Source organism: Neoarius graeffei, chromosome 28 (genome assembly GCF_027579695.1).
Source record: "Neoarius graeffei isolate fNeoGra1 chromosome 28, fNeoGra1.pri, whole genome shotgun sequence".
In the NCBI taxonomy this organism is placed as follows: domain Eukaryota; kingdom Metazoa; phylum Chordata; class Actinopteri; order Siluriformes; family Ariidae; genus Neoarius; species Neoarius graeffei.
In genome coordinates this window covers 39547722-39566402 of record NC_083596.1, presented here as the reverse complement: position 1 = coordinate 39566402, position 18681 = coordinate 39547722, and the positions used below count along the sequence as shown (strand labels likewise).

Here is an 18681-nt window from a genome sequence, read left to right as displayed (position 1 = left end):
TCCCTCGGAGGTGTAAGCATTGTTGAATAACCTTGATATTTTAAACATGGTAAAAAATAAATGTTATTTACCAGCTGGGAGGTCCGTGTCGTGAAATACCGTGACCGAGGTCTTGAAAGAGGGCCTTGGTCAGTGTTCAAGGCCGAGGTCACGGTATTTCACCATATGGACCGACCTTAAGCTGGTAAATAATATATTTATTTTTTCTTTACCAAATTCTAACAGCTAGCCGCTGTGTCCGGGGATCAGGTCGTCGAGGCCCCTGCCTTCGACTGCCACCCAATCCACACTGCACCAGCCCCCTACTGCTACCTCTGTGGGTGGTGAACCCACGTCACCTCTTCGGGCTGAGCCCGGCCGGGCCCCTATGGCCATGAGCTTTGGGTAATGACTGAAAGAACAAGATCGCGGATACAAGCGGCCGAAATGAGTTTTCTTCGCAGGGTGGCTGGGCGCTCCCTTAGAGATAGGGTGAGAAGCACAGTCACTCGGGAGGAGCTCGGAGTAGAGCCGCTGCTCCTCCACATCGAGAGGAATCAGCTTAGGTGGCTCGGGCATCTTTTTTGGATGCCTCCTGGACGCCTCCCTGGGGAGGTGTTCCAGGCATGTCCCCCCTGGAGGAGGCCCCGGGGAAGACCCAGGACACGCTGGAGGGACTATGTCTCTCGGCTGGCCTGGGAACGCCTCGGTGTTCTTCCCGAGGAGCTGGCCAAGGTGTCTGGGGAAAGGGAAGTTTGGGCTTCCATGCTTAGACTGCTGCCTCTGCGACCCGGTCCCGGATAAAGCAGAAGAAGACGAGATGAGACGAAATTCTAACAGAAAACGAGAGTGCCCGAAAGGGAAAACCGAGCCGAGCCGCCATTTTGAATCCTCATTCATGGCTGTAATGCAAATTGCTTTCTCCTCGGTATACAAGTGCACTTCCATGGCAGGAAAATCACTACATTTTGCCACCTATGTAGTCCCCTATTTATACAAAGTTGAGTCATTCAGGATTCAGCCATGTTTTTGCTCGACCAAAGTTATACAGTATTATGACCTTTTATATTGCATAAATAAAGCCATTTGGTGAAACTTTGAAGAAGAGATTGTACTGGTTTAAAGTTTTTACCTAATGTAATATTATGTATGAGGATAACATGGTCCAAAATGGGCCTCATTAACTAATGAGATCAAACTGTTAGCAAGTTGGAGGTTTTTAGCTTTCTCCTGAAATGTTTTCTTTTATTTCTTCTTCCTCAGGGTAGTAAAACTCGCTTTCACTGTGAACACTGTCGTTATCGCTATCCATGCTGTAAAATTAATACTATTTTGAATCCTCATTCACGGCTGTAATGCAAATGGCTTCCTCCTCAGTATACAAGTGCACTTCCATGGCAGGAAAAAAAAACAACTACATTTTGCCGCCTATGTAGTCCCCTATTTATACAAATAAGAGTCATTCAGGATTCAGCAATGTTTTTGCTCGGCGTTAGCAAGTTACAGGTTTTAGCTTTCTCCTGAAATGTCTTCTTTTATTTCTTCTTTCTCAGGGTAGTAAAACTCGCTTTCGCTGTGAACACTGTCATTATCGCTGTCCATGCTGTAAAATTAATGCTGTTCTCCTGAGAAATGCTGGCAAAAATTTATAAGATTTTTGATAATCTTATTAAAAAAAAAAAAAAGATAAATGTTGACAAAAAATGCTACTGTGTTTTTGTTGTGAACGAGCGAGTCGCCAGAGGTCCGTAACCGGGGTCCGTACCGTAGAATACGGACCCGCTCGCCAGCCAATCAGAGTGCAGGATTTGGACCACGAAAAAAATAATTGATTTTAAGTTCTGACTTCAGCACAAGTGTACAAATTGACTGAGAAAACAAACGAATGCTCGTGTTTGGATGGGCCTTCTGTCGGTCCTTTTCATACACGTTCTACAGGCCATCGTAGATCCTGAGGGCAGAGATTTATGCACGTAGGAAGGAATCCAACATCAACCAACTTGGATAACTGTTCAAGACCTAGTTTTGATTTAAAAAAAAAAAAAAAGACTAATCTTAGTAAATGCACCTTTTTAAGGTCCAGTTATGTACCTATAGTTACTTTAAAGGTGAAAGGTGCATACTGATGATACAAAAAGATGTAGACTTGATGGTAGCAACAAGGAAAAGTACAGTTTGGTATCTTTTGAGAAAATGTATCATCTCTGACTGACTCATGCTGACCTTGACTGCATCGCTTCCACCTCCATCAGTGTTGAAAATGTAGGTGTGGTTTTGTAGAGCTTCAGATAATGGGGGGAAAAAATCTCACTGGTTATTGCAGTATGGTGTTTTTCCTCATCACTCCGCGCTCGAGTGCTGATCGACTGCTTCACTCTCGTTTTAGACATTTGTGAGACAGACTTGGCTTGGAGAGTGTGTCGTTTTCTTCGTAGCCTGATGGGGGGAAAAAAATGTCAAATAACTAACAAACCTGCAGGTGTAGAATGTGTATTTATATTTAAATAGATCGCCTCCAGCTACGAATAATCACACTGCTCCGTTTGAGGTCTTTTGCACTGAGGGGAGACAAGTTGATGATTCCCTTTCACACCTCACATTTCCATTTGTGACTCATTTGAAACGACCACTCCTTGCTTGTGAAAGGCTCTTCTTCTTCTTGCCTTGCCATTATCTTTTGATAAGACAGGACCTCTGTTTAGCATGACTCACTTGCCCCTGCAGCCGGTCTTCAAAAACAGCATGCCATGATTTTCAATTTAGAAAAAGATCTAATTTATTATTTATTGTTGTTCTCCTCCTCATTTGACCTGAAGCTCGGCTCAGCAATCAGGGTTGTAGCACTGTCTTGCACCCTTGCTCGCTCGCTCGCTCCCTCCCTCCGTCTCCTCAGTAAGAACAGTGTTATTGAAACATGCACATTCAGGCTGTGGTTCATTTGACTGCGAGTCTGTTTTGACAGGAGTAATGATTTTCGGAGGTTATGCAACCATGTGACTAGGCTGCCTGCCTGTCTAACTGCGCTCTGTCAGTCCGACGCGTCAGTATCTTCTGAATGTGGATCGTTCTTTAATTAAAATGTATAAATTCCCGTGGTGTCTCAGGAATTAGGACGCTGTTATGGGAAAATGTTAAGCAACATGGTTGATTTCTCATACTGAGGTTTTAATTTCTAACACTCTTGTTTCGCCTGTCTATCACTCGCTCATTTTCTCAGCCTCCGTCTATTTCAATCCCACACTAATTCCTAATCTTTTTTTTTTTTTTTTTTTTTTAAAGCTCAGTTGCCCTTGGTGTCATCATCCTCTTCTTGTGGTGTTTTTTTTTTTTTTTTTTCTTTCTCTCTCCTCTCCTCCCCTCCCATGCAATTTCTGATCCCCTGCCAGGCCTCCATCTGATCTCAGTCTGTCGACCATCAGTTCACTGTTACAGCTGCTGCCTCAGCCCCCCCATATTAATCCTTCAGGGGTCAGGACTTTAGTGATACTGTCTGGTGGAATTGATACAAGACTGTGGAGCCTTCTTGCACTTCCAGATGTTGTCTGGGTGTAGGAAAAATATGACCACAACGCCACGCTTTACAAATGTGGTCGTTTGGGGGGTTTTGTTTGTTTGTTTTTTAAATCCCCCAAATATTCACGATCCTGTCGAACGGCATTAAAACAAAGAATCCGGCCCAACTCTGAGTTTGCTTCGAGGTGGTCATCTACTAAAAATCAGCATCTGAGTCAGGAGCCTGTTTAGTCAGAGAAGCAACAAAGAAATCAAGGTCAGCACTCAATGTGATGCTCCCGCCACCATGCTTCACTGTAAAGATGATGAGCATCGTTTGCGTTCTAGCGCTTTGTGCTAATATGAAAATGTTAAGTGATCACCTTCTACCCAGGGTTCCCTCTGGCGCTCGTCACTGACGAACATCAGTGACCAAGAGAGAATTTACTAGCGTTTGTCATCTTTTCTAGAAATCCAACCACGGTGAAGAGACAGCAGGCAGCCAGAGTGTAAACAATGAGCACGTGCTTGTGACCAATAAAAATCGACTACACATAATGAGCGCCAAGCGTTTGACCAATCGCAGTGCTTGGTGTGGTGGTGTAATTTGCATGAATCAAACAGTGGTGCAGTCTAAGCTGGTGGAACGGGTTTTTTTGGGCGGATTTCTTCAAGCGCTGAAGATGATTCAAGGGCTGAAACAGCCACGGGCGAGGCACACTCGGAGCCCCGAGCACATCGGATAGTTTCAGTAGTACAGGGGTCCGTATAAAAAAAAAAGCCAACGTGTTGTCAGTCGGCAAGCGACTGAAGGGAGCTATGTTTCGGGTGGCATGGTGTGCGAAGTTCTCATGGCTAACGTATGATGGAAAACGCGGCGTCCTTCTGTGTTCGGTTCGTAATGTTTGGTTTGTTCCAAGATTCTTCTCTGCTCTGTTCAATTGTACAACAAGTTGTGTGTTCAAGTAAAGGCTAAAGGGAGTCCTAATACCTCTTTGTGAAGAATTCCATGCTAAAATAAGCTCAAGACGTTTATTTTAGCTTGATAGTGCACAGGGTGCCCAAAGTCAAGTCTTTTCTTATTAGAGGCTGGAACGGAGCCCAAATTTTGATATGTACTGGAGAGGCCGAGCTACATCTGGACAAATATTTGAATTGTGCCAGTTTGGTCGGTATAAACCTGTATTAAGTCGAGGACTAAAAAAAAAAAAAAAATACAGACTAATTGAAGCAAAAAAAGAAAATGAATACTTCAAGGAAAAAAAGGTGGGGAATATTTATCAGAACCCAGCAGGATCCCTGCTTCTACCACGTTGAAGTGTCTGACATGTGAAAAATGTTCTATTGCTCCATTAGTAAATGGCTAATAAATCTGCGCTGCCTTTTTCATCTTCAGTTTCAGACACAGCACGATAAATCCGATAACTGATCTGTAGGAAAATGGATGGCTTCACTTCTTAGTGCAGTTTGATGCTGTGTTTGTATGATTTCGCAAAATTGAGCAAAGTCAAGACCGAAAGATCTGCCCTTTTACAGATGAGTCACATTTAAAGTGTGAAGAGAACAAATGTCAGCCAGAAAAAAAAAGCAGACCTGTAGGACGTGGTGTGGTTTACAGATTAGAGTTTAGATTACAGCTTCGTTACTTAATGCTACATAGTGGTGTCGCATCCCATTCTAGCATCTCGCACTGCATTAAAACTAGCGAGGACCACTTGGAGCCTGATGGAGCTTGTGTGCTATTCCTGTATTCCCCCCCCCCCCCCCCCCCCCCCTTTTTTTTTTTTTTTGCGTGGACAGATTGCAATTATCCGGACAGGAGTTCATATGATCAAACAACGTGTGACTGTGTGTGTGTGTGTGTGTGCCCCAACAGACACCGTGTCAGGCAAGCTGCAGAACAACAACATCTACACCATCGCCAAGCGGAACGTAGAGGGCCAGGACATGCTCTACCAGTCCCTGAAACTCACTAACGGCATCTGGATCCTCGCCGAGCTCCGCATCCAACCTGGCAACCCCCAACTACACGGTAAAGGCCTTTTGTAACTTGATGTGTGAGGAATAACTCTAAAACAATGACTCTAAATGCTGCAGGCAGTGCACATCTACCTTTTATTTAGATGCAACGTCAACAGCAGTGTGTTTTGATGTAGTATGAAGATTCTCTCTAAGCAGATATTCCAAGAAAAAAAATTTTGACAAACATTCGTGGCTCAGGTGGATAAGGTGCCATACCATAAATCCGGGGACCCGGGTTCGATTCCGACCCGAGGTCATTTCCCGATCCCTCCCTGTCTCTCTCTCCCGCTCATTTCCTGTCTCTACACGGTCCCTATCCAATAAAGGTGAAAAAAGCCCCCCCAAAAAAAAATAATAATAACATTTCCACACACACACACACTTTCCTGTCGCGTTTGCCTTTTAATGTTGGCGCTCAAAGGCCTTTCTGGGAGACTCGGCAATCCTATGCAGTTTGTGTGCAGGAAGGTCAGAAGACCTGAATACACTTACTGGCCACTTTAATAGGAACATGTTCTTGGCTGCAGGAGCGGAACCCAACGTGGTTTTCTGCTGTCGCGTGTTGAGATGCTTTTCTGCTCAGCACGGTTGTAAAGAGTTGCTATATCCTTCCTGGCTGATCGACCCAATCTGGCCATTTTTCCTCTGAGCTCTATCAGCAAGGCGTTTGTTTCCACTTACAGAACTGTCACGTACTCGCGTGGTGTTTTTGTTTTTTGCACCAGTCTGTGTAGAGACAACCCCAGGAGATCAGCAGTTCTCATGAACAGTTTTGCGCTAAAGTTTCCATCAGTGAAGAGTTATAACATCAACGAAGCTGACTTCATGTTAAAAATGTTCTCACGTTGTCGATCACCCAAATGATCCAGGATGGGTTCCCTTTTGAGTCTGGTTCCTCTCAAGGTGTCGCCCGAGCGAGTTTTTCCTTGCCACCGTCGCTACGGGCTTGCTCATCGGGCATAGATTAGGGATAAAATTAGCTCATGTTTCAAGTCAAATTCTGTAAAGCTGCTTTGCGACAATGTCCGTTGTTAAAAGCGCTGTAAAAATAAACTTGACGGTTTCTGAAATCCTCAAACCAGGCCATCTGGCTCAGCCCAACACCCATGCTGCAGTGATCACACTTTTGACATCACGATTTTATTATTATTATTATCTCCCCCCCCCAATTTCTGATTTTCGACATGAACATTATCTGAAGCTTTTGGTTCGATTTGTATCGATGGGATTTGATGCATTGTGCTGCTGATTTAGAAAAACAGCAGGTGGATGTAGGGGTGTTCCTAATAAACTGGCTAGTGAGCGTTGTTAACAGGTTAAAGCTTACAGAGTGCCTTGACCTCCAAGGTGCTCTCTGACAGGACATTATAAAGACTTTGTTTCACCTTCTCAGAGCATTGTGCGTTCCAAGGTTCTGGATTGTAAAAACGCTTTTCACTGAATGCCAGAGGGGGCCTTTTTTTTTTTTTTTTTTAAATTCCTCGTCCTTTCCAGGTCTCTTATGTAAACGAAGCACTTGATATGCTGCAGTAATGATGAATATTTATAAACTGTAATATGTACCTGGACTGCTTTTGGCCACGTGAGACGTTGCATTGAAATAACTTGTGTCCCTCATGAGAGGAGAAGGGAGAGTGGCCTTCGTTTTGCAGTAATGCGCGCGCGCGCACAACCTACTGCAGCAGCTCCACTGAAGGACATTTGTCAAGGATGGAACATTTTTATTAGAATTAAGAGAACGTGGTGTTTTCAGTGCACATCCTAGCACACCCTGGCGAAATTTCATGATCTTAAACATCACTTAGCGGTGGGTGTTGGGTCTGACAAGTTAACCAAGAGCCAGACATGAGCCTAATCTAGGGCGCGTAATACGCGATAATGCGCGTTTTTTATCTGTCTGTCGCACATCCACTTTTTGGGCACGAGAGTGATCTCGCGTATCTATTCATTTTGTCGCGTGTTTATAAGTAGAGAGCGTGTAGTCGCGTTTTACTGAATCTTGTGCGTATCAATTTGTCCGCACTCGCTAGCAAGCACTGCGGTAAATATAGCGTTTACACACCAATCGGAAAGGACCGAAGTATTCCGAATGGTTTATTTAGCGGGTAAAACAGTTTTGTGAACTATTATATCATTGGTCACTGAACCGGAAGACAGTGTATCTCAACCAATCGTGTGAAGTGTTTTAAAAATACCCAAAAGCACATGGCATATCGTTCGGTCTCATCCAAACATAACATTCAGACCCTCCAGGATTTCGCGATTTGTAACATCAACGCAAATTCAACCAATCCCCGCGAGTTCATGGCGGTGCTGCAATTCTATCCAATCACCGCAACTTTCCCGCAAATTTGACCAATCGTTGGCGTCGTCTTGCAGTGACGTCGACAAACTACCTTCCGCCTTACTTCCGTGTACACGTTCAAGAGAAGCAGCATGTGCGCAGTGTTGCCAGATTGGGCGGTTTTAAGTGGATTTTGGCGGCTTTTGAACATATTTAGGCTGGAAAACGTCAGCAGTATCTGGCAACGTTGCATGATGTGCGAGTCAGTGTTTATGTAGGCTTAAATTCTGTTACTGAAAGTGTTATGTTTACAGTGAAGCACTGTGCACTTTTTTTTTTTTTTACTTAATACAAGAAATTAATGGATGCCAACATTTTTGCCAAAATGGTATTTTATTTTCCATTGTTTAGGCAGCTTCAGCATCATACTGTGAGATTCTGTTCAAATTGGGGTTTTTTTCTTCTATGAAGCCTGAGCCATTTATTTTATTAGTTTATAATTATTTTTTAATTTAGTCTTCAGGAGAGACTGCCTGCACACAGTACTAGTATTAATAGTTTTTTTTCTTACATGAAAGCTGAGGCATTTATATTATATTTTAAGGTAACTTCAAATGTTGTGCTGTGAGGTTCTCTGCATTTTAACTTTTGAACCAACAGGTGCATTTGGATAAGTAAAGCCTATTTTTCTGCATTTTTGTAGTCCTGGTAATCTTACACATTCTACATGATTTGCTAGTTGTTGTTTTTTTGAGTAATTTGTTTAAGTTTTCTTGTTAAGTTCAATTTAGTATTATGTTAATGATATTCTAAAAGTAAAGATTAATAAAACTGTTCTGTTTATAGATGTACTCTTGAAAATATCTACCAATGTATTACTTATTTTTCTGTCCCCACTAACTGGAACAAATGAGGGATATTTTTACCCATGTTAATATTTTCTGTCCCCTGTTTCTACAACTAGTGAGGGATCTGTCCCCTATTTTCAAATTCCTAGATTAGGCTCTGCATGTGCTTTTATACTGAAAATGTATTTCTATTTGCACAGGTCTCGCTCCCAGAGTCGCGAATCATTTTTAATGCAAACGCTGACACGCAGCCATAATCTTTTGATTAGAGCACTGACCTTTCAAGCTTTTCTAGCGCACATCTGTTCATTCATCGCCACAAGGCCTGATTACCTGTAATCCCCGAGCCAGCTTGAGACTGAGCCAGCCTTGATGTAATTGGTTTTAATAGGAATCTAGTTTTGCTTTTCTTGACCGTGTTGGCATAGCTAGACTTTGGATTAATAATAGAGACTGTCCAGCTGGCTTTGCAGTCAGGAGCAAGTGATAAAGATTTAGACTGACTGGTACAGAACACACTGCACTCGCACATCTCGCCAGTTGGAAGTAGGAGTGGAAGAGGGTGAAGAATTCACGTTCACTCTGGTTCCAAGTGAACTCCAGAAAGCAAGGCTTTTTAAAAAAAAAAGCGATTTGATTTTGGGTGTGTTCGAAACAGGAAGGATGCCTAACGAGACAGCGAGGCATCATGGACCATTTGAAACGGATCAAACTCTCATTCGCCATCTTCTAATGTGCATTCGAATCTCTCAAAATTGAAGGCAACGTTGATGTAACCTCGATGCTGCCTATTACCCAGCTTGAAGCTGCCAATGGAGAAAAATATAAATAAAAATAAAAAAAGTGGCAGACTAAACTTCACAGAAAAGTGCTTTTTGTATACAAATGTACATTTTGGGTTTTTTGTTTTTCTCTCCCTCCACTTAGTTACACGGCCTGCTGAGGTCGAACGTTACTGTAAATATTAAAAGGTCGTTTGAACCAAATGTCTTCGGATGCCTTCAGTTGAAATACTGCTACGTACATTTTTTTTTTTTTTTTTTTTTTAATTGTTCTACATGCCCCAAAGCAACGACTTATTTAATCATAAACATTGATTTCTATGAATAAATGTGTGCATTTATTAATTCAATCAGCGAAATACTTTGGAAATTTCAGTCATTGTAGTGAAGCAACTTTCCACCATGTCCACCCACGAGCGTCACCATCTTGAAAACGGCGAGTAGCGTTTTCAAGATGGCACCAGTGTTCATGAGCAATCTTTATCACAAATGTTCACTCCAGTGTGCAATGCTGTGAATTTTGCCCAGCATTGACCAACAACTACCAAAATAGCCTCTCGATTTACTCCTTTTACTAATGGCGTTTAAACTTGGAAACGCCTTTCAGTGTGATGTATATTTTCTCTAAGTCACGTGACATGTTTTGAAAAACAAAGTCCTCTATCTGAGGTAGACAGCTGGTCAATGTATCATTTAGACTACGTTCAGACTGCACCCTGAAACGACCCATATCCAATTTTTTTTTGCCCATATGCGACCTGTATCCGATTTGTTATTGACAATCTGAACGACACAGATCAGATTTTTTTTTCACATGCGACCCAGGCCGCTTGGATATGTGGTCCTAATTCCGATGCATATCCGTTATTTTCACATGCGACTGCAGTCTGACCAGACAGGTCGCATTCATGCGACCTACACGTCATCAACAAGAGACAAACGTCACTATTCTGCGTTGGCTAATCCCGCCTCTTTGGTGGAAAACAACAACATTTGTACAGTTTTCAGAATTTAAATAGACTTTTATAGAATTGATCAAGCTAATGGTGGATTTGGTAGGGACCTGGATGTTGATCTGTTAGCCTGATTAAATAAAAGTTTCTATAACTGATTTATAACTTAAACCATCCTGTATTACAAGATTATAAGATTGTTCTGGAAATCTCCAGTAATTTGACACCTTCGGTCTCATCAGTCTGCTGCCCATATTAATCAGATTATTGTGCGAGTTCCGCCGCCGCCACAAAAACCACATCGCCAGGTCTCGCCTCATCTCCATGCTTTACTTGCAAACTTGAAGAGTGCACTTTTTTTGTTGTTTACGTATTACGTAGATGTGCTTATTACGTGTCAATTTGCGCATGCGGGACACTTTTGGGTCGTTTTCCGTTCATATTGGAGATCGCATCCAAGTCTCATATAATTGGTAATGTGAACGGCCTAACAAAAAAATCGGATTTCACAACAAATCAGATATGGATCGTTTAAGGTTGCAGTCTGAACGTAGTGTTATTGAAAGCAGTCTTATACCTTGGAACAAAAAAAATTTCTTTAGTGTAGTTTTCATGTTGGAGTCGATTTTGCGCATGTGTTCCAGGGTTTGGAAGCTGAATTTGAAACGCCCCTGTATTTTTAGAATTATTATATACACTACTGTTCAAAAGTTTGGGGTCACCCAGACAATTTTGTGTGTTTTCCATGAAAAGTCACACTTTTATTTACCACCATAAGTTGTAAAATGAATAGAAAATATAGTCAAGACCTTTTTCTGGCCATTTTGAGCATTTAATCGACCCCACAAATTAATGTGATGCTCCAGAAACTCAATCTGCTCAAAGGAAGGTCAGTTTTATAGCTTCTCTAAAGAGCTCAACTGTTTTCAGCTGTGCTAACATGATTGTACAAGGGTTTTCTAATCATCCATTAGCCTTCTGAGGCAATGAGCAAACACATTGTACCATTAGAACACTGGAGTGAGAGTTGCTGGAAATGGGCCTCTATACACCTATGGAGATATTGCACCAAAAACCAGACATTTGCAGCGAGAATAGTCATTTAGCACATTAGCAATGTATAGAGTGGATTTCTGATTAGTTTAAAGTGATTTTCATTGAAAAGAACAGTGCTTTTCTTTCAAAAATAAGGACATTTCAAAGTGACCCCAAACTTTTGAACAGTAGTGTATGTCAATTTGATCTAGTGTGCCAAATTTCACACTTCTGTCACAAAAAAACAATGTGTGGATTTTTTTTTTTTTTTTTTTCCCCTTGCTTAACAGCCGGACTAAAACTCCTGCCTTAAAAGGCCATTATCTGTTGCGGCAGCGAGGCAACAAGGCAGCAACCTTTCTGTTTCGGACACAGCTTCTGAATCGACTCAACTGCCGGATGTGTTTTTGGGTTGCAGCATTGTTTTTCTTTCACCATATTTCTGACCAATGAATGGAAACTAAAACAATCGAGTAGGTTTTTGACCCTCATCCATTTTTGGACCCGATAATGCTCTGCTTTGGACTGAAGAAACCCGGAAGAAGGAGAATTACGAGAATTTCTGAAGCCTTATGCGCCTCGCCTCATCTATACGCTCTTGCCAGTATCTGTCCGCGTTGTCGGTGACAAGCCACAGCACCAAGACCAGCAACACTAACGACTCCATGTTTATTGTTTACTATCCGGGTCGTGAGACTACCGCTTAAAAGCTCACTGATGTCACTGTTTGCGCCGCTTAACGACATCACGTGACGTCCACTCACTTTCACTAACTCCACCCAAAGTGTCCACCCACTTCCAGCCAGCACGGTTCAGCGCGGTTGTAGTCGAAATGCAACTTCAATAGCCCCACTCAGCCCGACTCAGCACGGCACGGCTCAGCCCGACTCAGCCGCGTTTGTAGTGGAAAAGCGGCATAACTAACTGGGTAAAGTTCACTGGTACCTACTGTGGCGTTTCGCCTTCTGGTCCAGATTATTCCATACATGGGATTTTCTATGGGACGGTAGTCCAGCAAGCCGATCAAATGATCACACCGTTCCATCAAGCTCGTCGTTCATAGATTTGGCCAATGTGGGAGGGTCGGTGTTCTATTCTGCTTAGATATGAAGTGCAAAAGACTCTGGCAAACCAAGCAACCATTTGATTTTATGTTGGTGCACAACCTTTTGACATTGTTGGTGGATATGATTTGTGTGTATCTGGGAAGTTTATTCGACCTGTTTACTGAACAACAAAGTACACATTCAGTATGCTCATTTTTTTTTTTTTTTTTTGCAAGCATGTCTTTCATGAAATCAATCAGTGCGTTTACATGCACATAGAGAAAATCGAATTTCTGCCGTAGCTCGGCTGAAATCGAACCGAACTGGATTTCTTATAATCGAGCTACGCGACCTAGATTATGCGATTTGTAGCCGAGCTACTTGGTGCATGTAAACCCTATCGAGCTACGTAGTCGGGCTACTTACTTCAGCACTGCCCCTTCCGGGAGTGACGAGACCACAAGCAGGAAACACAACAGCCTCGGTTGGCATGACAACAGTAGTAGTAGCGAGCAGCAGAAGAGGTCAGGAGGAACAACATCTCTCGATGTTGCTGTCCTTGTCGTTGTTCTTCTTGTGAACACGGAACTGATAACTTTGTTTACACTCTTGAATAGCTCTTCTTCATGACGACAACCGGAAGTGTACCAACACGATGGGGCGTGTAGCGCCACCTGTGGCTCGGGTGCACAATGTACCTCACACAATAGCTCGATTTCCTTGTGTGCATGTAGGATTGGATTTCTCTGGCACCCCTGCTGGGACCCTTGGCTCGATTACCGACAGCAGCTCGATTTGGATGTGCATGTAAACGCACTGAGTGAGTCCATGTCAGCTAGACAAGTCAATAGCTTGAAGCGTCGAAGCGCATGTTTAACAAAACGACCATTTCAAACCGTCTTCTAGCCATGAACTGCTTCATTCAGTCAAGCGAGCTGTATGCAAGGAATGCTTGTGTAACAGATCCTTTGATGCATTTTACTTGAATACCCCTGATCTACTGTTTGGTGTGTAGGTAGCGCTTTTCTACACTAGCGCGCCTAATTGAATATTGTGTAAACGTGGGAAATGCATTGTGGTATCAAGCAAGAGACATGTAGCTACGCAAGTGGGCGCTTTTTGTTCAGGACTCCCTGAAGCGAATGGCAGATTATCCATTGGTTAAACACGAGGTAAGGACGGACTGTTCAGCTGAGCTCTCTCACACACACAGTATAAGTGATCTTGAGTGGAGTACACAGGGTTTTATCAACATACAACAGCTTTTCGTTGCTAAACACATTTTATCACATTCCTGCTAATTAGAATTAAATGGTTAAAATGACAGGTAAAGTTGGACAATTAGAGTGAGCAGATCTCATCCTGACCTTTGCGATGGTTTTAATCGTCTGCTAGCTTTTGAATTTGGATAATTGAAACATGTTTCAGTCATTGACACTTTTTTTTTTTTCTCTTTTCCCCCCCACTTCCCAGCTCTCCCTGAAGTGCCGAGCTCCAGAGGTGTCTCAGTATGTGTACCAGATGTATGACGCCGTGCTGAAGAACTGAAGATTTTTTTTTTTTTTTTGGCAGCCTCTCCACAAACAGCCTTTCCTCCAGTTATTCCTGTGGTACAAGAACAAACCTACTACACCACCTCTTCCTTCCCATTTCTTGTTTCTAGGATCTTGTATTATTGTTCTGCTCTCTAGTGTTCTGGTAGCAGCCATATGCTTGAGCCAAAATGTCGTCTGTGTTGTGGATAAAAGTTGTAGGTGGTGCATTGTGCCTCTCGGCCGCATTTATTCTATACCTACTATTATGAAAATGTCCATGAATGGAGTGTAACTATTGTTCCTTGTATAAACTTGTACATGCTATGGTTTTTTTTTTTTTTTTTTCCAATTCCGAAATCAAAAACAATTCAGCGAGGTCAGGCGGTTTCAGTGCAATTTCAGTTAGACGTTCTCAGGCAGAATCGGTGCCACAAGCTGAGGTTTTGTGGCCGTGATATCTCCGAATGAGACAAGGCACGTCTTTGAGTCTTCAATTCAGAACCACTATTCAGTCACTCGGTGGAGGATTTTAATCGTGCTTGTGGGGTATTTAATCCTTTTGCCTTTAGTTTAAAAAAAAAAAAAAAAAACTTTATGGATGTAAAATATGCTTTGCATACCTTGTTCACTCGTGCACACTAACAAACTATATACGTTGTTCAATCCCAATTACACTCCATATTACAACCACTGCCATAAAGCAGCTAGCAGTTATTGTTAAGTATGCAGATATTTGGCCACGTGTTTGCTTTCTGTTTCAAGTACTTTTTTTTTGGTTCCTGGACCGAAAGCAGTCAGATTTTCTCCCATTTTATCTTCCTATGGCTATCCTTGTATGATTCCATGCAGTGATTGTGTACTGTGATTCACATCAAGTATCATGCTTATGGATATTAGAATTTGCTCCTCCGCTACCGGCGTACGTGCTAGCTCCTGAACTTTTTTTTGTAGCACTTTATGTTGGTGATCAACGGAGTAGCGCTGTCATTCTTACAATGTAGTAAGGATAAATGTCAACGTCTCCTCCCATGGAAGCATTACTCGTACTCTGAAACTCCCATGCTGTAGATTCTGGCTAATATAAATGTTACCTCCTTAACATTTTAAGATCAGCTTAGCATCACGTGACGTGCAGTAGTGCATTCATCTACATTAGTTATTATAATGCGCATGAGTAATCCTCAGACTGTAGGAAAAGTAGTTAAATTGCATCTGTTGTGGGGAAAAATTTCTTTTCTTTCGAAAAATTGTCTAGATGTTAAAACAGAAGGCAGTCTTCCTGTCCACCATATTTCAAGGTACCACAGATGACACTTCCTCAGTCATTCCACCTTCTTTAGTCATTCCTCACCGTGACTCTTGTTACCAACGATTTTGCTTCATCTATGATCATTTTTGAATAAATCTAATAAAAAAAAAAAAAGTCCCTGATCGTAGTGTGTTTTGTGTTTCTCTTGGATTTGGAGATGATCCTGATGACGCATGTACCAGCCTGTAATCTTTCCACTTTTTATTACAGCTGAATACTGAAAAGAGCTTGACAGGCCAAACAAGCTTGGCAGTAAAAGCTGTTTCAGTATGAAAGCAGTCTTTTCCACCATCTTGCTCAGTAATCTATAAAATAGATGACAGGGCTGGGATGGGATGGAGCCCAATACAAAAAAGGAGTTATCACCAACATGAAAAGTGATTACACTCGAGCACCAAGTCTTTTTTTTTTTTTTTTTTTTTTAAATTCCTCTTATGCCACCAGCCTGTTTGGCTCTTGGAGTTAAAAACGCAGCTTTTCACATTTACTGACAAACCACAAAGAGTAAGGAGTGGAGGTTCTCTGTCCTGAAGACTTCGAAAACAAAGTTGCAGCTTACACTGACCTTGGAGAGTCCTTCCTCTATGTAATTCCCTCCAAGTTGAAAGGATAACGTATTACAACAAATGTACTCTTTAAACCTAGTACATGATTTGCCTTGTAGCTGGAACTACAGTCCGAGCCATTCTGTTAAACAAACCAGCATCTTCTGATTAATCAGAATGACTGACTGATTAAGAGTGGACAGCTTTTCAATTTCTTGAAATTTGGTCATCGTGATTTTATTTCTGTAATGTCTAAAAATAAAAAAAACAGGCCATTCTGTGGCTGGGAAGTTATTTAATTCGAGAGGATTCCTGAGCAAATAATGTGCAGTCAAGCAAACGGAGGAAGTCTGTGTGCGCACGCGGAGTCGTCGTCATCGTTGGGTTTTACGGCAGCTGGCATCCAGTGTTGCATTACTGCCGTCTACAGGTTTACCTTTGAGCGTGCACTGACAGTTCCATCATTCTGTCGCTAAACGAGCAGAGATGCTCGCTGACCGCTGATATTTATTAGTTTGGTCTTGCGTTTCCTTTCCTTCGTATAGAACATAACGTCTTTTCTCTTCTCGCTTTGTTACTGTAGTTGGTCTTTCACGTTTCATTCGCATCCTCCATTTTCCTCTCCTGTTTCAAATTTGTATCCCACAATGCCTTGAGCGAACAGGGAAAGCCCACAATGTCATGCATAGCGTAGCATTTTGAATGAGGTCATGGTGAAGCAGGAAAAAATGGTGGGGAATTTAGGGCAATGTGGCCCTAAATTCATTAATTGTTCTTTTTAGGGGAAAAAACTATAAATAAAATTGGAAGTCTGTGATTCGAATTCGGTCGCTTTCGGTCCACTAAACAAAAATAACTTTGTTGGGAAAATTATTTTTATGACCTAAATGTGAAAGATCTGAAAGGTTGTGTGTGTAATATATATAATATGAGAGAGAGAGAGAGCTTTAACGTACTTTAGTTGATCTTTCACATTTCATTAGCCTCCTCAATTTTCCTCTCCTGTTTCAAATTTGTATCCCACAATGCCTTGAGCGACCGGGGAAAGCCTGGCACGTCATGCATGATGTAGCAGGAAAAAAATAGAGAATTTAGGGCCACGTGGCCTTAAATTCATTAATTGTTCTATTCGGGGGGGGGGGAACTAATAAAATTGGAAGTCTGTGATTCGAATTCAGTCGCTTTCGGTCCACTAAACAAAAATAACTCTGTCGGGAAAATTATTTTTATGACCTAAACGTGAAAGATCTGAAAGGTGGTGTGTGTGTGTGTGTGTATATATAGCTTTAACGTACTTTAACAGTAGTCGGTCTTTCACTTTTTTTTTTTTTTTTTGCATTCTCAATGCCTTGAGCGACCGGGGAAAGCCTGGCACGTCATGCATGATGTCTCATCTCATCTCATTATCTGTAGCGGCTTTATCCTTCTACAGGGTCGCAGGCAAGCTGGAGCCTATCCCAGCTGACTACGGGCGAAAGGCGGGGTACACCCTGGACAAGTCGCCAGGTCATAACAGGGCTGACACATAGACACAGACAACCATTCACACTCACATCTACGGTCAATTTAGAGTCACCAGTTAACCTAACCTGCATGTCTTTGGACTGTGGGGGAAACCGGAGCACCCGGAGGAAACCCACGCGGACACGGGGAGAACATGCAAACTCCGCATAGAAAGGCCCTCGCCGGCCCCGGGGCTCGAACCCAGGACCTTCTTGCTGTGAGGTGACAGCGCTAACCACTACACCACCGTGCCGCCCCATGCATGATGTAGCAGGAAAAAAATAGCAGAGAATTTAGGGCCACGTGGCCTTAAATTCATTAATTGTTCTTTTCAGGGGCGAAAAAACTAATAAAATTGGAAGTCTGTGATTCGAATTCAGTTGCTTTCGGTCCACTAAACAAAAATAACTCTGTCGGGAAAATTATTTTTATGACCTAAACGTGAAAGATCTGAAAGGTTGTGTGTGTGTGTGTATAGCTTTAACATACTTTAACAGTAGTCGGTCTTTCACTTTTTTTTTTTTTTGCATCCTCAATGCCTTGAGCGACCGGGTAAAGCCTGGCATGTCATGCATGATGTAGCAGGAAAAAAATAGCAGAGAATTTAGGGCCACGTGGCCTTAAATTCATTAATTGTTCTTTAAGTACAATTGGAAGTCTGTGATTCAAGTTCAGTCGCTTTCGGGTCACTGAAAAAATAACTGGGTGTCGGAGGAAAATATATATATATATATAATTATTTTTTTTTTAAAAATGACCTAAAGGTGAAAAATCTGAAAGGCGGTATGGCTTTAATTGAACTGATTTTTGAAATAAAATCTTTGGGTTGAAATTTATTTATTTATTAAAAAAAAAAAAAGTAGCTTCAAAGCCTTTAATAACCCCGACTCCAGCAGATGGGAACCTCACTGGCGCACCTGGACACATCTGGCCCTGAGTGTCTAAGTAACGCGTGGACAGGTATGGACCACGTGGTTACTTAGCAACAAGGAGTGGGGGGAGGAGGGGGAGTCTGGGTTGCTAAGTAACAGCCTCCTTACTTACTACTGCACGCAGGATGCACACATGTTCAGTAGTAAAGCAGCAACAAATCGCATCCTGAGAGAGATCCGAGTGGCTTTCCTTTAAGCAGACAGAAATGCAACCGGAGTCGAGTATCGCAAAAGGAAGCATCGTGCAGCGCGTGCACTGTACAGTAAAGTGTGCAAAGAGAGGCGCGTGCGTGTTCATGCTCCTCGTGCACTGATGCAGCTCGCGCTCCGAACATCTGCAATACATCTGTATTATTATTTCGGGTCTGTGTGGCATGATGGAGGGATGGAAGGAGGGAGGGAGGGATTGCTGACTG

General features: G+C 42.4%; 1 protein-coding gene across 1 annotated transcript in view; it reads left to right on the top strand.

Annotated features, from left to right (window-relative positions):
* Positions 1–15400, top strand: part of ap2b1 (adaptor related protein complex 2 subunit beta 1) — a 68267-nt gene extending 52867 nt beyond the window's left edge. The window contains 3 exon segments of the mRNA XM_060912824.1: positions 5348–5490; positions 5492–5503; positions 13915–15400. Coding sequence (XP_060768807.1) covers positions 5348–5490; positions 5492–5503; positions 13915–13989 — 230 coding nt within the window. The 3' untranslated portion in view covers positions 13990–15400.
* The last annotated feature ends 3281 nt before the right edge of the window (positions 15401–18681 follow it).